The sequence below is a fragment of the Mastigoproctus giganteus genome, chromosome 5, assembly GCF_048544385.1.
Source record: "Mastigoproctus giganteus isolate SK-2022 chromosome 5, ASM4854438v1, whole genome shotgun sequence".
Taxonomy (NCBI): domain Eukaryota; kingdom Metazoa; phylum Arthropoda; class Arachnida; order Uropygi; family Thelyphonidae; genus Mastigoproctus; species Mastigoproctus giganteus.
In genome coordinates, this window is record NC_143579.1 from 70,684,914 (window position 1) to 70,708,479 (window position 23,566).

The 23,566-nt window shown below is 37.4% G+C and overlaps 1 protein-coding gene across 4 annotated transcripts in view; it reads right to left on the reverse strand.

The window, feature by feature from the left end:
• Positions 1 to 23,566, reverse strand: part of LOC150085475 (ATP-dependent 6-phosphofructokinase-like) — a 499,449-nt gene that overhangs the window by 17,819 nt on the left and 458,064 nt on the right. For all 4 annotated transcript variants that reach the window (XM_090374056.1, XM_090374057.1, XM_090374058.1 and 1 more), the window contains 2 exons: positions 22,116 to 22,227; positions 17,819 to 18,027 (listed from right to left, as the gene is read on the reverse strand). In XM_090374056.1, the coding sequence (XP_090230182.1) occupies positions 17,819 to 18,027; positions 22,116 to 22,227 (321 nt within the window). The remainder of the gene's footprint in view (positions 1 to 17,818; positions 18,028 to 22,115; positions 22,228 to 23,566) is intronic.

The following is a 23,566-nucleotide window of genomic DNA, read 5'->3' on the forward strand; positions in this document are numbered from 1 at the left end:
ATAAGCAAAGTGGTGGTATTGCACCGGTTAATGGGAGTCATCTACCACCTAGTACTGCCTGGTAACTTAGAGGGGCGGCGTTCCTCCATGTGGTGTGGGCACCACACCTCGACCCCTGCTTACGTTGGTTCATTGCGTTCATCACGTTGGAGCTGAAAGTGAAACACATATTTCCAGAGAATCGTTGCCTCTCATTATTACAATTACTTTTTGAGAGTTTGAAAGTCGATTTGCTGATATAAGATCCCATGAAAAAGACATGAGCTTCTTTGAGAATTCCTTTACTTCTATGGCTGAAAACTACAATCCCAGCTTGCAACTTGAAATTATTGATCTTCAAGGCAAAACATGGTTCAAAAATAAGTATATGGACTGTGAAAATAAACTACTTTAATTCTACAAGGATGTACCACTGAAGATTTTCCACTAATAAAAGGTTACCATGAAAATGATTACTTTGTTTAGATCAATGCATGTTTGGGAGCAATTTTTTTTTAACTCATGAAATAAAATAAATATTTAAAAAGAAACAGAATAACAGATGAGCACCTTCATACAGAAGTATTGAGAATTGGCATCACAAATTTTCAACCAAATTTTGAACAATTATCTAAAAATATCAAGCCTCAATCATCTCTTTAAACGTTAAGATTTGTTCAGTAAATGTTATTGTGTATTATACTTAATAAAATTTTTGAATATTTTCAATTTCAGGTGTATCATTATATTTATTTATTCATCTTAATATTGAAAAGCAGTGATCCTTTTCTGGTTGTAAAATTTCTAAAATAACCAATTAAAAACAAAAGTAAGGTATTTTTTTAAAAAACAAAAGTCATATTTTTAATTTTAATAAAAATCTAAAAAATAAACCACTGACAGATTTATTGCATAAAAGTGTTGGAAATTTGCATTTTTTATATATAGCCTGAAAATAAAAAAATGGTAACATGAAAACAGAAACTTCCTTTTACATGTAAAAAAATATGGAAAATGTAACACTGATTTTTTTCGAATCACTCAGTGCTGCCCGCGAAACAAATCTAACTTTGAATATGGCCCCAGTACCGGAAAAGATTAGACACCACTGGTCTACGAGATTTCTTTTCTTACTTTCCTTGGTTGGATTACTGTTTCAAATCGTATGGTACCAAATCGTATGGTTTCAAATCGTATGGTACTCCACCTTAAATCTTGTCCTTTATCTAAATTTTTATCGTGCTTTATTTAACAGGAGTTTTCCAATAAATGTGCTAAGGCCTTTCAAGATAAATCTCCAGGTTCATTTTCTGCCTACACCAAAGCTCACAACAATTGTAAGGCAAAACTGCTTGCAACTGGAGTAAAAAACTTGCTTCTTGTCCAAATGGTAGTCGAGCATTCTGGTCTCTTGAAAAGCTGTTGGCCACAACTTTTGCCCATCTCTATTCCCACTCTATCAAAACCAGATGATTCTATTGTCACTTCAGCCAAAGATAAAGCTGACCTGCTAGCATCCTACTTTTCTTCCAACTTCTGTATTAATGATCTTAGCAAACCACCTCCTACCATTCCCATTACACTCCAATCAATGCCTTCTGTGGTCTCCTGTCAAAAGGAAGTCAGAAGGATTTTGAACAATCTTGATGCTAAGAAAATTATAGGTCCTGATGGTATTTCCCCACTTGTTCTTAAAACTCCTGAATTTACTCCTTTTCTGTGTTGTTTTTTTTCACTTTCTTATTCCAAAAGTGTTTCCTAGAGTAATGGAGAAATCTATTAACCACCAACCCTTAAACTATCTAGAAACTTTCCCTACTGCTTGGAAATTTGCTCGTATCCAGCCAGTTCCTAAAAAGGGTAACAAATTCCTACTATCCAATTATAATCCCATTGAATTTACTTCTAACCTTTCTAGAGTAATGGAGAAATCTATTAACCACCAACCCTTAAACTATCTAGAAACCTTCCATCTGATCAACGATCACCAGCATGGATTCTGCCAGTGTCAATCGACTGGTGATACTCTGGCTTATGGTACCCATCTATAGACAAATTCAATGGAAAAGTTTGATGAAACTTAAGCAGTTTCTGTTTATATTTCAAAGGCTTTTGATTGTGTTTGGCATAAAGGTTTTTCTAAATAAGCTTCTATCTTATGGTTTGCTAACTGTTTTTTGTAATTGGGTGTCCAGTTTTCTCTCTGACCGCTCACTACAGATGATGGTAGATAACTTTCTATCTTCTAGCTTCTCCACTAATGCTGGTGTTTCCTAAGGTTCAGTTCTTTTCCCACTCTTTTCATCTTCTATATTAATGACCTTCTTCCATTAATGACCAAAAATCCTATCCACAGTTTTGCCGATGATAGCACATTGCACTCCACCTTCCAGTTTGAGAAACCTTGCCCTGCTCAAACAGCTACAACTTCTTGAATATCCACTACCAATTCTTTAAATGCTCATCTCCAGATAATTCTCCAGTGGGAAAAAGATAACTTAGTTGATTTCAATCCTTCTAAAACTCAGTCCTGTCTTATATCTCACAAAAAGTATTATTCTGCTTCGTATTCTTATGCTTATCTGTGATGACACACTGATTTTTGGGCAAGATCATCTATCTCTATTGGGAATTACCCCGACTTCTAATCTCTAGTGTCATAAGCACATCACAAATATTGCTTCCTCTACATCTAAAATAATCTGGGTTTTCTCTTTCACTCTCAGAGTTACTTTTCTTCCAAACAGCTGTTCACTCTGTACAAATCACAAATCCACCCTACCATGGAATATTTGTTCTTAAATCTGGGGCAGTACACCAAAAATCTCTCTCTCTCTCTCTCTCTCTCTCTCTCTCTCTCTCTCTCTCTCTCTCAGGCTTCTAGATTCCATTCAAAAGAGCACAGTTAGGTTAATTAATGACTCATCTCTGACAGGGTGTCTCCACTCTCTGTCTCACTGACGTTTTGTTTCTGCTGCATGCTAGCAAGAGGGCTGTGACTTGGGGGAGAAACAAAGGGGGCGATTCTCCAATGCATCACAGTCTCAAAAAATGTGTGAAATGTGAAAGGTTTGCTGAACTTTCTAAAACAGTCATGATCTAGCCAAGGAGGATGTTTTTGTGTGTGCTAGATGCCTAGAGTGTCAAGAAATTAGGTGCCAGCTCAGCATTCTGATGGGCATCTATCAGAGCTTGGGGTGTAGGGTAAATGCCCTCAAAGAAATTAATATGAGGGGCCCATCAAGCTCTCAGCTGCCCAGATCAATGGTAGAGCTGACTCCTGTGCATCAGGCAACACAGGAGGCACTCTCCAAGGCAGAATGTGCTGGTCAAAAAGGAACTAGTTCTTGTTGGTGACTCTATTGTCAGGGAGATTGGGAATATACTATGCAAGAAGGATAGGTGGAACAGGACCAGGGAATGTCTGCTAGGGCAAAAGTTGATGACACTGTAGAGCAGATATCATCCTTTAAGGGCAGAAAAGGTGATATTATTGTACACGTTGGAACTAATGGAATTAAAAGTAAGAGATCTGCAGATTTACCCAACAAGCACAGGTCAATGTTGAAAAAAAAGTTGCGAGTTAGGGTTGAATGTGAAAGTGTCTGCAATTCTGCCCGGACACAATAGGAGGGAGTATTTGATGAGAGCCTTGTCGATCAATTCGGCCCTGGGGAGATTGTGCAAGGCTCAAGGGGTAGAATTTTTATGAGCATGATCTGTGCTTACCGACAGGAGAGACTGCTTCTACAGGGATGGGGTACACTGAAACAGAAAGGGTGCAAGAATATTTGCTGATGCTATCGAGGCAGTGTTAGGTGGGTCGGAAAAGTGCCAGCTTGGGGGGGAGGGGAAACACAGACTAAAAGGTTAACAGTCACTGCAGGCTTAGGCAAAAGTGATTCTTGCACTGCTATTAGAATGAGCAGCGGCAGCAGCATGGAAAGCAAGGCAATGGAGATTTTCAGGACTGTTGGGAGTCATAGTTGAACAAATAAATACATGGGCTGTGTTAGGGTAACTAAGAGTAGAAAGAGGCCCATGTATACTTGCATGTACACCAATGCTAGGAGTACAGTTAATAAATTTGATGAGCTTGAAGTGCTAGTCAAGACATCAAAGGCTATTGTTGGGATATCAGAGAGGTGGTGTCATACAGATATAAGCAGTGCAGAATTGGAATTTGGGGAGTACAATGTGTACAGAAAGGATAGACAAGACAGGAAGGGAGGAGGGGTTATGCTGTTAGTTAAGAAACACAAAATCTAAGGAAGTGCATCCAATTGATGTTGGTGAACAATGCAATGTTGAGTCGGTTTGCTGTGACATAAGTACTGGGAAATGAAAAATGAGAGTGGGTGTGTGCTATAGGCCTAATGAATCTGATGAGTACAATGAGCAATTGTGCAGAGAAATGGAATGGGCCAGTAAATCAGAATGTCTTATAATGGGGGATTTTATCTTTCCAGATATTGACTGCAACTTGTGGATTGGTCACTCACACACTAGCAAGAATTTTTTGGATTTATTGGATGACTGTTTTCAACAGCAGCATGTTCAAGAAACAACCAGAGGAAGTAATACTCTTGATCTAATTATCAGCAGTGATTATTTATGCATTAAGAATTAGCAGATAAATGAACCACTAGGTGACAGTGATCACAATGTACTGATATGGGAATTACTTAAAGATGTAACTACCATCAAGGCTACGGAAGGGCTTTTGCTTTCGTAAAGACGACTACAGGGGTCTCAGATAGTTTTTAAATTCTGTATAGTGGGATCAACTGATGATGTTACCAATGTTGAATTCTAAATGGGAAGTCTTCAGGGACTTAATCTTGGAGGCTACTAGGCTTTTCATTCCAACTAAGAAATACTGTTCAAGGTTTAAGCCTAAATGAATATCAGATGAATTAATGAGGCTTGTGGCAGAGAAGAAAAATGTATGGGATGCATCTAAATTATCAAGTGACACAGAAGCCTATGGCAGGTATAAGCTTGTCTGTAATCAAGTCACAAAGGAGGTTAGGCAGGAGAAGACAGATTATAAGAAATCTTTGGCAAAGGATGCAAAGAAAACCAGCAAAGAGTTCTTTACTTATGTAAACTCTAGAATGAAGGGGATGAGTCAGATTTGACCACTTAACATAGATGGGTTGACTATTGATGATCATGATCAGGTAGCTGATAAACTGAATGAGTATTTTGCATCTACATTCACACATGAGTAGGTATGCAATGAGTGGAGTGCCAGAAGTTTATCAAATGCTAACAGGGAGCTAAATGATTTTGTAATAACAGAGCAAAGTGGAGGACAAATTGTTGAAGTTAAATATAAGGAAGGCACCTGGGGTGGACAGGATCTACCCAGTTATATTAAAGGGAGGCAGCAAAGGAAGTAAGCAAACCCTTAGCCATAATTATGAGAGCTTCCTTGGATTCAAGGGAGGTCCCCATGGACTGCAGGTGTGTAAATGTATCACCAATTCACAAAGGGGATTCAAAAGGTGCCACAAGTAACTACAGACCTGTTAGTTTAACTTGTGTTCCAGGGAAAATAATGGAGTCACAGATCCTGCAATGTTTCATTAAAGAAACATTGCAGGATCATTTAGAGAAGACTGCAGTAATAGTTAAGACACAGCATGGGTTTGTTAGAGGGAGGTCTTGTCTGGCCAATTTGATTGGATACTATGATGTGGTCACAAAGGAACTGAATGTCAAAAATAATTTTGATATACTTGAATTTCTGGAAAGCTTTTGATACTGTTGCATATGGAAGACTGCTGTACAAATTGGAGAGGTATGGCATTAAGGGAAATTTGCTACAATCAGCAGTGATAAAGGGATGGTTGAGTGGGAAACGACAGAGAGTTGTAATCAATGGACACTGATCTTTGTGGACAAATGTTATTAGTGGAGTTCCCCAGGGTTCGGGGCCCATTGTTGCTTTGTGTATTCATTGTTGCTTTCTGTTTTCTGGAACAAACTTTCTTCATACGTATTTCCTGAAAATTACAATCTACAGCAATTCAAGTCTAATGTCAAAAAGTAAATTCTTTCATCTTCTCAACCTTCAGCTCAAACATAATACTAAGTAAAGGTAACCCTCGTATAACACGGTAGGTACTGATGAAGGTATATCAGGATTAATGTCCAAGTTTTCAGATGATACAAAGGTTGGCAGGGTTGTTAATGACAGTAGAGACAGTATGCTACTCCAAGTGGATCTAGATAAGTTGGGAAAATGGGCTGAGAAGTGGCAACTGAAGTTTATCATTGACAAATGCAAAGTACTGCATATGGGTAGCAATAACCCAAGAGAAACGTACCTACTGTGTGGTACTACACTCAGGGAAGTGGAAAGTGAAAAAGACCTGGGGGTAATTGTGCAGTCAGATATGAAGCTCTCTGAGCAGTGCAGATGGGCTGCCAGAGCAGGTATGGAGTTTTGTCAATGATATATAGGAATTTTGCTAGCAGAGACAAGGAGGTGATTATCCCCTTGTATAAGGCAATGGTCAGGCCACACCTAGAGTACTGTGTACAGGTCTGGAGGACTCATTTTAGGAATTATGTGGAGTTGCTAGAACGAATACAAAGAAGGGCAACAAGATTGGTGAGGGGAACAAAGGGGTGCTCTTACCAAGAAAGGTTTAAGTTCTGCAAATGCAGCACCTGGAGAGTAGGCACCTGTGAGGTGATCTGATTGAAGTGTATAAGGCCTTGAAGGGTTGAGCAAGGTGAATGCTGATGGGATTCTTCCTCTTGCTCAGATTAAGAACATGAGGGGGGCATAGATATAAATTGAGGAAAGACAGTTGTAGAATGATTGTGTGGAAATTTGCCTTTAGCTAGCAGGTGGCTGATTGGTGGAATAGACTTCCATCTTTTGTCATGGAAGTTGATAGCCTAAATAAATTTAAGGCTGAGCTGGGCAGCCTTATTCTTGAATGTCTTCAGTAATCATATCTTTTTTTTATTTTTTTAGGAGCATAGGTGACTAAGGCAATGTTACTCTGTGTATATTGTCTATAAATTATCTATAAACAAAATAAATACAATGATTTCTCAATAATTTTTTTGACTAGCGAGTCTACAGTAGGGATTCAAAAAGAGTGGAAATGTTGAAAAATTACATCCAACATAATAGCTGGGTTTCCCCCTTACAAAGGCTCAAAAATACCCTGTTATGCGAGGTTTACCGAAATTCACTAACCGTGTTAGAGCAAAACCATGTTATATAAGTACCATGTTGTGCAAGGATTGCTGCAATTTATCAAGTCACACAGATATAAAGAATTGGAATTTGGGGAGTACAATGTACACAGAAAGGACATACAGGATAGGAAGGGATTCGAGGTTATGCTCTAGTTAAGAGACACAAAATCTAAATCAGTGTATCAAGTTTACATGGGTGTACAGTACAATGATGAGTCAGTTTGGTGTGACATAAGCACTAGGAAAACAAAATTTAGAGTAGGATTGTGGTAAAGGCCTAATGACCCTGATGAGTACAATGAACAACTGCACAGAGAAATGGAGTGCACCAGTAAATCAGACTGTCTTATAATGGAGGATTTTAACTTCCCAGATATTGATTGGAATTTGTAGGTTGGTCACTCACACACTAGCAAGGCTTTTGTGCATTTATTGGATGATTGTTTTCTACAGCAGCATGTTAGAGGGGAAACCAGAGGGGGTAATACTATTGATATGATTATCAGCAATGATTCTTCATGAATTAAGAATCTGCAGATAAAGTAACCACTAGATGGCAGTGATCACAGTGTGCTGATGTAGGACATACTCAAAGATGTAACTACCATCGGCGGTAAAGAGAAGGTTTTTTGCTTTTGTAAAGGTGGCTATAGTGGTCTCTGATAGTTTTTAAATTCTATATAATGGGACCAACTGATCATGTTTCCAACAGCAAATTCTAAATCAGAACTGTTCAAGGAATTAATCTTGGTAGCTACTAAGCTTTTCATAACTACTTAGAAATACTCTTCACAGTTTAGGCCGAAATGGATGTCAGAACTAATGAATGATACTCATGGCAGAAAAGAAAAATGCATTGAATGCATATAAATTATCAGGAGACAGAGAAGCCTATGGCAGATATAAGCTGCTCTGTAATCAAGTCAAAAAGGAGGTTAGGCAGGCGAAGGCAAATTACGACAAATCTTTGGAAAAAGATGCTAAGAAAACAGAAAAAAATTCCTTACTTATGTAAACTCTAGAAGGAAGAGGATGAATCAGATAGGTACACTTCATATTGACAGTTGCACTGTTGATGATCCTGCTCAGGTAGCTGACAAACTGAATGAGTATTTTGCATCTACATTCACACATGAGGAGATATTCAGGGAGGGGAATGCCAGAAGTTTATGAAACTCTAGCAGGGAGCTAAATGATTTTATAATAACTAAGGACAAAATGAAGGAGAAATTGTTGAAATTAAACATAAGGAAAGCACCCGGGGTAGTAGTAGTGGTAGTGATAGTAGTAGTGGCATGTGATGCAAGAAAGCAAGTGTATGAGCTTATGCAGCATCAGCCAACAAAAAAAAAAAAAAAAAAAAATCACACCATTCCCTCCAAATGCCTGTCCAGTTCCTCCTTAAATTTATTTAACCTATCAACTTCCAGAACGATAGATGGAAGTTTGTTCCAGCAATTAACCACCCACTGGCTAAAGGCAAATTTCCGCACACCTGTTCTACATCTGTCTTTTCTTAATTTGAATTTATGCCCCCTTAGGTTCATAATCTGAACAAGTGGAAGGATCCCATCAGAATTCAGCGTGCTCAACCCATTCAAGGCCTTATACACCTCAATAAGATCACCGCGCAGGTGCCTAGTCTCCAGCCACTGAAATTTGCAGAACTTAAGCCTCTCTTGTTAAGAGGATCCCTTCGTTACCCTCACCAATCTTGTTGCCCTTCTCTGTACATGCTAAAGCAAATCTACATCCTTCCTAAAATGAGGCCTCCAGACCTGTACGCAGTACTCAAGGTATGGCCTGACCATTGCCTTATACAGAGGGACAATCAGCTCCTTTTCCCTGCTAGAAAAATTCCTATATATCATTGACAAAACCCCATGACCTGCCCTGGCAGCCTGTCTGCATTGCTCAGAAAACTTCATATCTGACTGCACAATTATTCCCAGGTCTTTTTCATTTTCTACCACCTTAAGTGTAGTACCACACAGTTGGTTCATTTCTCTGGGGTTACTTCTACCCATATGCAGTACTTTCCATTTGTCAAGGTTAAACTTCAGTTGCCACTTATTAGCCCATCTGCCGAAATTATCTAGATCCTGTTGCATAGCACACTGCCATTACTGTCATTAACAACCCTGCCAACCTTTGCATCATCTGCAAACTTCGACACTAAGCCTGATATACCTTCATCAATTTCATTGATAAATATACAAAACAACAGAGTACCCAACACCGAATCCTATGGGACTCCACTAATAACATTAGTCCACGAAGAGCAGCACCCATTAATTACCACCCTCTGTCTTCTCCCACTCAACCATCCTTTTATCCATTGTAGCAACTTACCCTTAATACCATTCTGCTCCAATTTGTACAATAGTCTTCCATGTGCAACAGTGTCAAAAGCTTTTCTGAAATCCAAATATATGATATCAAAATTATTTTTTGCATCCAGTTCCTTTGTAACCACATTATAATATCCTATCAAATTTGTCAGACAAGACTTTCCCTTAACACACCCATGCTGTGTATGAATTATTGCTGCAGTCTTGTCTAGATGATCCTGCAATGCATCTTTAACCAGTGACTCCATTATTTTACCCAGAACAGAAGTTAAATTAACTGGTCTGTAATTACTCGTGTCACCCTTTGATCCCTCTTTGTGAATTGGGGATACATTCGCACATCTCCAGTCCGTGAGGACCTCCCCTGAGTCCAAGGATGCTCTCATAATTATGACTAAGAGTTTGCTTAGTTGCTTTGCCGCCTCCTTTAATATAACTGGATAGATCCCATTCACCCCAGGTGCCTTTCTTATGTTTAACCTCAACAATTTCTCCTCCACTTTGCTCTCAGTTATTACAAAATCATTAAGCACCCTGCTAGGGTGGATGGGATCTATCCAATTATATGAAAGGAGGCAGCAAAGGAAGTAAGCAAACCCTTAGCCATAATTATGAGGGCTTCTTTGGACTCTGGGGAGGTCCCCATGGACTGGAGATGTGCAAATGTGTCCCCAATTCACAAAGGGGATTAAAATGTGACACAATCTGTTAGTTTAACTTCTGTTCCAGGGAAATTAATGGAGTTTCTGGTTAAAGAAGTAATGCAGAATCATCTAGACAAGACTGCAGTTATTGTTCAGACACAGCATGGGTTTGTTAAGGGAAAATCTTGTCTGACCAATTCGATTGGACATTATGATGTAGTCACGAAGGAACTGGATCCAAAAAATAATTTTGATATCATATACTCGGATTTTAGGAAAGCTTTTGATACTGTTGCACATGGAAGACGACTGTAGAAATTGGAGCAGTATGGCATTAAGGGTAAATTGCAGCTATGGTTAAAGGGAAGGTTGAGTGGGAGAAGACAGTGTGGAAATCAATGGACATTGCTCTTTGTGGACTAATGTTATTAGTGGAATCCCCCAGGGTTTGGTGTTGGGCCCATTATTGTTTTATTTATTTATTAATGGTATTGATGAAGGTTTATTGATAGTTTTCTGTATTTATTAATGGTAACAGGTTTAATGTCCAAGTTTGCAGACATTCCAAAGGTTGGCAGGGTTGTTAATGACAATATGCTACTGCAACAGGGTCTAAAAATATTGAGCAGATGGACTGAGAAGTGGTGGCAATTGAATTTTACCATTGACAATTGTAAAGTACTGCATATGGGTAGCAGTAATCCCATTTTGAAGTGGTACTACACTTCAAAATGAAATAGACCTGGGAATAATTGTGCACTTAGATATGAAGTTTTCTGAGTAGTGCAGACAGTCTGCAAGAGTAGCTCATGGTGTCTTGTCAATGATATACAGGAATTTTTCTAGAAGGGATACAAAAGTGATTATCCCCTTGTATAATGCAATTGTCAGGCTACACCTTGAGTAGTGTATACAGGTCTGGAGGTCTCATTTTAAGAATGATGTAGGGCTGCTGGAACGAGTACAGAGAAGGGCAATGAGGTTGGTGAATGGAACAAAGAGTTGCTCTTATAAAGAAAGGCTTAAGCCCTGCAAATTTCAGTGTCTGAAATTTCAGTGAGGTGTAGAAGGCTTTGAACAGTTTGAGCAAGCTCAATGTCGATGAGATTCTTCCTCTTGCTCAGGTTAATCACCTGAAGGGACATAAATTCAATTTGAAGAAAGACAGTTGTAGAATAGATGTGCGGAACTCTGCCGTTAGCCAGCGGGTTGGTTGATTGCTGGAACAAACTTCCACCTGCTGTTGTGGAAGTTCACAGCTTAAATAAATTCAAGGCAGAACTAGAGAAACATTTGGATGAATGGGTGAAATGGGAATGTTTTTTTTTATTATTATTTTTTTTTTTGGCTAATGCTGTATAAGCTTGCTTTCTTGCATCATATGCCGCTACTAATACTAATATCAATGGTTCAACTTTTTATGATCCTGCTCAGGTAGCTGACAAACTGAATGAGTATTTTGAATCTACATTCACATATGAGGAATTCTGTGGGAAAGGAGAGGCCAGAAATTTATCAAACTCAAAGAGGGAGCTAAATGATTTTGTAATAACTGAGAGAAAATTGCAGGAGAAATCGTTGAAGTTAAGCATAAGAAAAGGACCTGGGGTCAATGGAATCTATCCAAATATATTAAAGGAGGCAGCAAAGGAAGTAAGCAGACGCTTAGCCAAAATTATGGGAGCATTCTCGGATTCAGCGGAGGTCCACATGGACTGGAGATGTGTAAATGCATACCCAATTCACAAAGGGGGATCAAAAGGTGATACGAGTAATTACAGACATGTTAGTTTAACTTCTGTTCCAGGGAAAATAATAAAATTACTGAAGCATTAACAGATCATATAGACAAGACTTCTGTAATAATCCAGATACAGCATGGGTTTGTCAAGGGGTAGTCTTGTCTGACCAATCTGGTTGGATACTATGGCATGGTCACAAAGGAACTGGACACAAAAATTAATTTTGATATCATATACAGGAACTCCCCGACTTATGTAATACTCGACTTACGGAAATTCGACTTTACGTAAGTTTCTGCCGGCTGATGAAAACTTAAAAAAAATCGTGGAAACGTATTTTGCATCCCGTAGGAATAAATGAAGGTATCGTGAAAATATCGTAATGTGAACCCAATAACACAGTTTTTTTTATTGTTTTTTTTTTCTCTTGTAATTCGTTCCAAGTCCTTGGAATTTGAAAATTTGGTTATACCACTAAGCTATTTATCTCTCGAAAAGGTCACATTTATAATGGAAATTGCACTACCTTTTCATCGTTATCATATGTTCCCGTTATAAGAATCAATTTTGAACGCCTTTGTGATATTTTTCAAAAACACATTTCTGGAGGTCACAACCATAAAACAATATGACATTCCAGTTTATTGGGCTTTTTTGTTAGTGCATCTAATTATAAACGGGTAGCAAACTCGATCTTATTGCATCTGCAATAATTCCGATAACTGCAATTGTGTGGGTTTTTACGCTGTTATGGTGAAATATGTTCTCTTCACTGAAGTCTTCAATTGTATAAAAAATAATTTTCAGAATTCTCTTCATTCCTATGCAACCAACGAAAAGTGCATTGGTGGTAGTGCCAGGAAATGAAAAAATATTGATTTAGAAATGAAGATGAAAATAATTAAGAAGTACGAAGCAGAACAAAGTTTGTCAGGCAAGGGAATTAGGTCTTGCTGCTTCAACAGTGAATACTATTTTAAAGGACAGTGTGCATATAAAAGAACATGTCAAAGGATCAAAGCACTTAAGATGAACAGTGATCACAAAACAGCATTCAGGTGCTATATCAAAGATGGAACAGCTGTTAATAATATGGATGGAAAATCAGATTCAGAAGCGAGTGCTCCTGAGTTTAATGACCATTCAAGAAAAAGCAACAAGTATTTATAAAGATATTAAGGATAAGTATGGTGAACCCCAACCCAAGTTTGCGGCAAGCAACGGGTGGTTTAATAGATTCAAGTATCGCGCTGTTTTCCATGTTAAAGTATGCGGTGAGGTTGTCAGTGCTGATTCTGCAGCTGCACATAAATTTTGTGATGAGTTGGAAAAAATTATTGATGGATGCAGCTATTCAATGCAGCAAATTTTTAACGTTGATGAGACTGCTCTGTATTTGAAAAAAATGCCAGATCTAACATACATTGCCAAAGAGAAAAATACAATGCCAGGTTTCAAGGTGTCAAAAGATAGGGCCACGCTCTTGCTTGGGGCTAATGCAGTGGGAGATTACAGATTAAAACCACTACTTGTGTACCATTCTGGAAATCCTCGTGCATTTAAGGGCATCAATAAAGCCACCCTACCCGTGCTTTTTCTGATCGAACCAGAGAGCATGGATAACAATATCTCTCTATTTGAGGATTGGTTTAAATGCTGCTTCATTCCAGAGATTGAAAAAAACTGTAAAGACAACGACGTTCCTTTCAAGATTTTTCTTCTATTAGATAATGCTCCTGAATATCCTACACATCTAGATTATTTCAATTTGAATGTGAGTCATATTTCTACCGCCAAACATGACTATACTCATCCAACCTATGGATCAGGGTGTTATTTCGAATTTAAAAGCATACTATTTACACACAGCATTTTCTCAGGAATGGTCTGCAGTAGATGGTGAGAAAAATTTTACGTTAAGAGACTTTTGGAAATTTTACAATATTTACCACTCCATCTTAAACATTAATAAGGCCTGGACAGAAATTACTAAAAGTTTAAATGGTGCATGGAAGAAAATATGCCCATGAAAATATGCCCACAGAAAATATGTAAAGGTTGCAGAGCTACTTCAGTTGGAGGTTGATGCCAAGGACATGGAGTTAGAGGAAGAAGAGAAGGAATTATCTAACAAAGAACTTATTGACTTGCAGGCAGTGAAAGTGAAAAAAGAAAATGCTGACGAAGCTCAAGATGAACCAAATGAGGAGCCGAGACGATTCATCACCAGAGAGATGGCAATGACATTTCTTGAAATTGCATCGGCAATGGCGAGGTTTGAGAAGATTGATCCTGATAGCGAATGATGCGTAAAAGTTAACAGAGGGGTGAATGATATGCTCACTTGCTACAAAGAAATCTACGATGAAAAGAAAAAAGATCGTCCAGTCATCCATTAATATATTCTTTTGTAAGGTTGAGCAGACGACCCCCTTCTAAATCTACATAGCCCTCAACCTCCCCAGCGGCGTACTTATCAGCTGAAGACTTCGATTCTGGCAACGATGCTCGAGAGGTACAACTTACTGACATTATGCCTATCTCCTCTCTTTTTTTGCAATTTTATAATTTTAAAATTTTTTTAAATTGCACACTTTTGTAATTTTTCCTGTGCATGAGATAAAAAATTGTTCATCGAACATTTTTTTTTTATTCAACCAATTCAGCGAGCACAGTTGCGAGTGCTGCACAAGCATGGGGGAAATTCCCCGACTTATGTAGCGTTCCGTGGAACGCAACCCTTACGTAAGTCAGGGAGTTCCTGTACTTGGATTTCAGGAAAGCTTTTGATACTGTTGCACATGGAAGACTGCTATTCAAATTGGAGCAGTATGGAATTAAGAACAAGTTTCTGCTATGGATAAAGGGATTTGAGGGGGAGAAGACAGAGACTGCTAATAAATGTACCCTATTCTTTGTAGACTAATTTTATTAGTGGAGTCCCCAGGGTTTGGTGTTGGGCCCATTGTTGTTTTCTTATATTTATCAATGATATTGATGAAGGCATAACAGGCTTAGTGTCCAAGTTTGCAGATGACATAAAGGTTGATAGGGTTGATAATGAAAGTGGCAATGTACACTTCTGCTGCATAAGCATGGGGGAAATTCTGCTGCAGCAGAATCTGGAAAAGTTGGGCAGATGGACTAAGAGGTGGCAACTGAAGTTTAACATGGATAAATGCAAAGTAATCCCAGGGTAACATACCAACTGTGCAATACTACACTCAGGCTAGTGGAAAATGAAAAAGACTTAAGGGTGATTGTGCAGTCAGATATGAAGTTTTCTGACAGTGCAGACAGGCTGCCAGAGTAGCCATGTGGTCTTGTCAGTGATATACAGAAATTTTGTTATCAGGGATTAGGAGATGATTATCCTTTTCTATAAGGCAATGGGAAGGCCACACATTGAGTACTGCATACAGATCTTTAGTTCTCATTTTAGGAAGGATATAGAGCTGCTGGAATGAGTACAGAGAAGAGCTGCTGGAATGAGTACAGAGAAGAGCAACAAGATTGGTGAGGGGTACAAAGGGTTGCTCTTGCGAAGAAAGGGTTAAGTTCTATAAATTGCAGCATTTGAGATGTATAAAGCCTTGAATGATTTGAGCAAATTCAATGCTGATGGGATTCTTCCTCTAGCTCAGATTACACACCTGAAGGCACATAAGTTTAAATTGAGGAAAGACAGTTGTAGAAAGATGTGCATAAATTTGCCTTTAGCCAGAGAGGGTTGATGACTGGAACAAGCTTCCATCTGTCATGGAATTCAATAGCTTCTGATAGAATTTGATAGAATGTGATAACAGGACAATGTTTGGAGCGAATGGATGGATGAAATCAGAAGGTTTTTTTTTCCCTCTCGGCTTATGCTGTATAAGCTTGCTTTCTTTCATGACATTAGTCTTGATTCCAACAGAGATATCAAGCAAGAAACAAAGCATATCACAGAGGAACTGTGCAAAATATGGCAGTTATGATGGGAAGAAAGTACCAAAGGTGCAGTAATGAGGCAAATTTTAATGGAGGTAAAATTGCATGATATGCCTCTACTGTATAGTAGAGGCATATCACGCACATCAGGCATATTACATCTTATCTGGAAAAGAACTTCTTCCGAATGGGGGGGGGGGTAAAAGTACAGTTTGGCTGGTAAGCAACCTTGGAACAACATGTGGCCTGATTAACTGATCAAAAACAAAACTGTACCCAGTGTTAGCATTAGCATTAGTAGAGGCATTTGATGCAAGAAAGCAAGCTTATGCAGCATCAGCCAAAAAAAAAAAAAAAAAAAAGTAACATAAATAAATAAAAATAACCACTTCCACTTCACCCCTCTGTTCGTTCTAAATACCTGTCCAGCTGAGCCTTAAACTTATTTAGGCTATCAACTTCCACGACAAGGGATGGAAGTCTGTTCCACCCACCAACCACCCGCTGGCTAAAGGCAAATTTCCGCACATCTATCCTACATCTGTCTCTTCTCAATTTGAATTTATGCCCTCTCAGGTGATTTTTCTGAGCTAGAGGAAGAATCCCATCAGCATTGAGCATGCTCAAACCATTCAAGGCTTTGTACACCTCTATCAGATCACCCCGCTGGTGCCTAGTTTCCAGACACTGTAATTTGCAAAACTTAAGCCTTTCTTCGTAAGAGAACCCCTTTGTCCCATTCACCAATCTAGTTGCCCTTCTCTGTACTCGTTCCAGCAGCTCTACATCCTTCCTGAAATGAGGCCTCCAGGTCTGTATACAGTACTCTAGGTGTTAATAGAGAATTGCTTTGTTAGATCTTTATCAATGCACAATACAGGTTTTCTTCTGCCCACTCATGCAAGTTGTGAAGGTACTCTCCTGGATTCTGTCTCTGCATGAAAAGAGGTACAATTTATCAGATATTTCTCTGTTGTCTGCACTGCAATTGTGGTAGGCATTTGGTCACCTTGGCAGCCTTGTAGTTTGAAAAGATGTAGTAATTGCTCTCAAAAATCTATTGATGGCTATGAATATTCAAGAATTTGGTACTCTTCTGTTAGGAAAGTTTTCACAGTGTAATAGTCTTGCTCCAAGTGAAATTCCTTCAATGAAACCATATAGGAGGTGCATGGTTGCGTAATCAACACTGAAAAATAAAGTCACTGCTGTGAGACAACATTGTCATTGATTGATGAAACCCCCAGTGAACAATTATTATTATAGACAAAACAGATGTGCATGAATGTGTTTATGCACATTCATGCACACTCACTAGTGTTTATCTAGTGAGGGATAGGATAAGAGAATATAAGCAAAGATTTAATTTTTTGATCATATTCTTTCAAACAAACAATAATATCAATATTTTGTTTAATATGTTTATTCATCTTCACATCACATCACATTGCATTTATATTAACTTCATCCTAGATTAAGAACAGGACAGGATTAAAATAATTGCTATAAATTACTTTTATGCATAATAACTGTGAAATAAAGAGTGTTTGGATACATGTTTATATATTTTTTCCCTCATTTTTTTCCCTACAATACATCTCAAAATTTTTTGTGCATGCTTTTTAGGTCCTCTGCATATGAAAAAAAAAAAACCTTGCAGGGAGGATTAATGTTGTATTCTAAAGAATAGTTAATTAAAACAGCATACACTTAATTTCTTCTTAAGTGAAAGTTGATTGAAAAATTTATTCATTATATTGTGCATTCCAGGCAGTAGTAGCTAGATAAAGATTTATATATATTTGCTCAGAATCAACTTTTATGAGCAAATTGTTGTTGCAAACTCTCTATTATATATTAAAATATATGGTGTGGATTATTTTAGTTGTGACTGATTTTATATTTTGACAAATGTAGTCATATAAAGTGAGAAGAAAAATTATCTTACTTAAAATCAGTTTGTGCTTTTAGTTCTTGAACTGGAGTGAAAGCATACTGCCGTTGGCATAAGCCTAATAAAACTGCACTTTCAGGTGATGTGCAAGGTATATCTCCATTTGTTTTTTTATTCTTCTCGAGTTGCTCAATTAACCAAATTGTTGCTTTAGCTGCTGTCTTTGTTCCAAAGTTTCTGTCAAAAGGAGAAGGCCTTCCACCCTAAGGATAATAAACAAAGAGAAAAAGTAGTAAATAAAATAGTGTACAATATGTGATATATATATAACACCTTATGATTATTACTAAGTGAAAAGCTTTCAGGTTCAAAAGATGGATAGTACAGTAATTAAAAAGGAAGCAATTATCAATATGATTCCTTAGTAACTGTTATACTTTTGATTATGCAAATTTGCCTTGAAAATATTTGAGAAACAAAAATATAAATCAAGAGAAAAAAAATGTATTAGGCTTACCCTTCTGCTTCTTACTTGAAATGTTTCACCTCAAAATTTGAGAACCACTGGCCTATATAATGCCACTCAATCAACAATGGACTATTTACTGTGTATCTGTACAGCTAGGGGAAGTATTCAACCCCATATAGTTAACAATGGCCTTTTTTTTTTTAGTGCAAGAAAACCAGTCTTTTGCTGCACTTGCCAAAAAAATAAATAAATAAGAAATAAGAAAATACAAATTACACACTTCCCTCCTCACATAGGCAACTGTCCACATGACATTTGAATTTCTTCAAACTGTTAGCCTCAACTATCTGCAGAGGCAACTTGTTCCAGTAATCAACAACTTGCTGGCTAAAAGAAAACTTTTCTACAATCTAATCTAAACCTCTTTCCCTGTAATTTTAATTTATGAGTCCCTAGTTCTGGATAGTCCCTAGTCCCCTCTCAGACCCTCATAAACCTCAATCAATTCCCCTATAAAGTGTCTGGTTGCAAGCTCTGTAGCCTACATAATCAAAATCTTACATATCAGTAAAGATGATATCGGTAGAGTCAAGAACTGTATGATCAGTAAAAATGATCATACAGTTGATCAGTTTCAAGTTTCACACATTGGGAAGCATGCCAAATTTGAAATAAATCTGAAAAATGAAAGTAACTAATAGTACTGAATATATATATATATATATTTATTTTTTTTAATAATATTTATATACATAATAAGAGGAAATATATGCACCAGGGCACATTTCATATAAAGTAGTGGCAAATGATTCAAAAAAAGAAAAATCTTCCCACATCACCTGTCCATCAGCTCCAATAGTTATTTTTTTCCTTCCTTGAATTTATTTGAACTACCCACTTTCACAACAACAGATGGAAGTTTGTTCCAACAATCAATGACCCACAGGTTGATGATAAATTTGTACATATCTATCCTGCAACCATCCCTCCTCAATTTGAATTTATGCCCCCTTGTGCAGTTTGAGTGAGAGAGAGAGAGAATGCCATCAGTATTTAAATTGCTCAATCCATTCAAAGCCTTAAACACCCTAATCAGATCATCTCGCAGGTGTCGCCAGATGCAGCACCCTTCTGTTGCTCTTGCTAATCTCATTGCCAGGGCTGCCACAGGTGGATAGGCAAAGTAAGCATTGCTTACAGGTGGCAGTTCAGGAGGGCAGCAAAAAAATTTTTTGACTTATACAAGTCGGACCTCTGTTTAACGAACTTCTTTATAGAGAAATTTGATATATTTTTTAAATTCCCCTGGGTAATTACATTTATAATAGTTTCAGTAGAATGAAGAAAATTTCCATATAACAAATGGATTACGAGACTTTACTGGGAACGCATTGTTTGCTCCTATTGAGTCAATTAGTGCTGCTGCTAAGCAAGAATTAAGAGCCAAAGGGATTACCATTCTGCAACTTAGTGTTACTCTTAAAACCTATCCAACTGCTTGTCCCACATACCCAGAAGTTACGCTGGTCATCCAATTGGTTTTATACAATTAGATGATCAGCACGACTTCCATCATTTACCAGTATTCAACACGGCAGGCAAATAATTCATTTAAAATAAATACAGTACAGGTGACCCCCACTTAACGCTGATAATTCGTTCTGGAAAAACAGAGCACTAAGTGAATCCATGCTAAGCGAGCACCTCATTCCCATAAGGTAACATATGTATTTGTGAGTTGTGGTCGGTGCCATAGATATTTCCTAATCAATAATAAACGGTAGCGAAAAGATGCACAAATGTCGGTCAAAATATTTAATATTCAAATATCTGCACATATAAAATATTCTGCATTACATACATATATAATTATGTGGTAACTATTTACATATCAAAATTAAACTTAAAATTCCAATTAAACCATGAATTTAATTGATCTAAATTGATTTTAATTGATTTAATTTAATTGATGAATATAATCATGAAAAATGTCTCGATTTTGGGCTGTACTTTGGCCCTCTTCCTGGTAAACTTTTAAAGCCATTATTAACTCTTCAAAAATGTAACTGTGTTGGTTGCATTAATTATGATACAATGTTCAAGTAAACTGTCCACTATTCACAATGTCTAATACTGTACTGAGTGTTGACTAGACTTCGGATAAATGCATATAACGCAAATATTACTAGCAATATACTTGATCATTTTTTAAAATGTTTATCTCGGAACTATGTAACAAGTCACTGTTCTGCAATTTAAATTAGCGTGCGAGAAAATTTCACTGAGCATGGGAAAATTTCTAAAGTCGCGTGGGAAACGTTTTAAAAACTGTTTTGCTATTCATTTTCAAGCTATTGACTCCATCAAATGAAACGATTTTGTTAAATATGCCAAAAATGCAATCTGTAAATGAGTATTATAGTGATTTGTGACAGCGTTTTAGTCAGATACGGGTTATAATATAAGAACAGTGTTATAGCGAATCAGCGTAAAGCAAATCGCGTTATAACAAAGGCCTGCTGTACATGAAATTGCAGACACATTAATTTGCTTATCTGTTTATAAGTTAATTTGCTTATAAGTTCTCTGCCCTCAGGCAGGTTCAGGGCTTCATTGATGCCATGCTTGTCTATCTTGTGCTATACTTTTAATTCTTGCATAAATTCCTCTTACTGTTCAATCCATCATTCCAATTCTCCTCCTCCCAACAGTTATCTTTCCACACCTCTACCCCTCAATCCCTTTCCTCAGCATGCTTTCTCTTCTCAATACATGTCCTATAAAGTTATTTTGTCTCCCTCTTAATTCTTTACAAACGTTCTCTCTCTCTCTTCTACTTTCCACAAAATCTCATTCTCATTTTGTCCACCCATTTCACCCTTTCCATTCTCTTCCACACCCACATCTCGAAAACTTCTGGGCATCTAATCTCCTCTTTCCCAGTGTCCATGTCTTGGAGCCATATAGTACAATAGTCCATATTAATGTTTTCACCATTAGCTTTCTTAATTCCTCCTTGAAATTTCTTCTCAATAGTTCTTTTCTATTACTAAATGCTTCTTTACCATTGCAATTCTTGTTTTTATTTCTTTCAAGCTTTTCCCAATTTCTGTCATTATGCTTCCCAAGTATCTGTATTTGTTGACCTGTCTCCAGGGGCTCATATCTGGTGAGTATGGATTTAGCACAAACAGGGTCCTGAGCTGGATATCATCATTCTTCTCTTTCTTGGTGATTCCTTTCTACTTCTCTCTCTCTCTCTCTCTCTCAGAGTAATAGGGAAAATTTTTTTTTGGCCGGTGCAGCATAAGCCCCAGGCTTCCTTGCACCATATGGCTAATAACAACAATAATAATAATAATAATAATAATAATATTCTTATGACGTTAGCCTGTAACCTAGGCTGTGGGTATTACATTCCAGTGATGTTTATCTGGAGATCCAGTGGCATCACTGTCCTAGTGACAGGTACCCATGTTGAGAGGGGATTGCATTGAAGATAAGCATTAGCTGAGTAAATTTTTAAAATGTTAGCAAGATCTTAAAATGGTTTAGATGCATCCTGGCTGGTGATAACACAATTTCAGCTACCAAATTCACAACTGAGAACTGGATCTAACAAGGCAGTTGGTACAAATGACGATAACTGAACTCCATAATGAGATGATATATAACTGATAATATTTCACTATGATTTTCTTATACATTTTCATATCGATGTGATCTGATTCATATTATGAATCAGATCACATTGATATAAAAATTAACTCAATATTTAGATGAGAAGAATTAAATATAAGAGTGAAATCAACTGGGCACCAAAAAATGATGTCTATGAATTTGATTTAATTTTTAGAAGCTAGATAACGTTATAATAATTACCTGTTGCATGTGACCAAGTACATTCATCCTAGTAGAAAAAATGTTTTTTCCTTCTTCAGAATACAATCTGTATATAAAATCTGTTGTGTAATTCTCATTTGCATATTCATTTCTAAAATAAAACAAAAAAAAAAGCTTACTAGCATAAAATTGATACAGAATACATTTTTATTATACAGTGATGCAAATAAGCTCCCTTTCTCATGTAGACCTAAATGGATGACAGATGAACATGCATGGGATGATTATAAATTGTCAGGAGACAAGAAACATACAGTTAGTAAAAACTAATCTCAATCAATCCATGAAGGGGGGGAGGGGTTAGGCAGGTTAAGGCATATTATGAGAAGTCTTTGGCTAAGCATGCTAAGAAAATAGCAGAGTTTTTGATTATGTTAACACTGGAAGAAAAGGAATGAAAAGAAAAGTGACTGGTGACCCTGTTCTGGTTGCTGAAAAAAATGAATGAATATTTTGCATCTACATCCACCATGCTGCAAGTGTTTAGGGATAGGAATACTGGAAATATATTAACTTATAACTTTTAACCAATTATGGCTAAACCTAAATAAGGCACATGGGGTTGATGGGAACTATCCAATTATATTAAAATCCACAAAGGAGGTAAGTAAACCTTTAGCCATAATTGGTTAGAGATGTGAAAATGATTTCCCTATTCAAAAAAAGGGGGGGAATTCAAAAGGAGAAGTAAGCAACTATTGACTGTAAGCTTGAGTCTGTTCTGGGGAAGGGGGGGGAACAATGGAGTCAGTGATCAGAGAAGTAATGCAGGATCATCTTGACAGGAATGCAGTTATATGGCAATCACAGCATAGATCTGTTAAGGAAAGATCTTGTCTGACCAATCTGATTGGCTACTATGACATAGTAACAAGGAACTGAATGTAAAAAATAATTTTGATATCATATACTTGAATTTTAGCAAAGCTTTTGATACTTTTTCATATGAAAGACTGCTATACAAAGTGTGGACAAGTTACTGCTATTGATTAAAAGATGGTTGAGTGGCAGAAGGCAGAGAGTTGTTATTAACGGGCAATACTCTTCTTGGACTAATGTTATTAGTGGAGTCTTCTAGGGTACAGTGCTGGGCCTTTTGTTTTCAATATTTATTAAAAATAAACCCCAGGGGCTCACATCTGGTGAGTATGGGCTTGGCACACCCAAGGTCCTGAGCTGGATATCATTATTCTTCTCTTTCTTGGTGATTCCTTTCTACTCTCTTTCTCTCTCTCTCCCAGGGTAACTCAGGAATTTTTTTGGCTGGTGCAACATAAGCCTCATGCTTCCTTGCACCATATGGCTAATAATAATAATAATATAGATGAATACATCAAAGTTTGCAGTGATACACAAAAGCAGGCTAGTTAATGATAGAAATTAGGGTATGATGCTGCAATAAGACCAAGAAAAATTAGGTGGCAATTAAG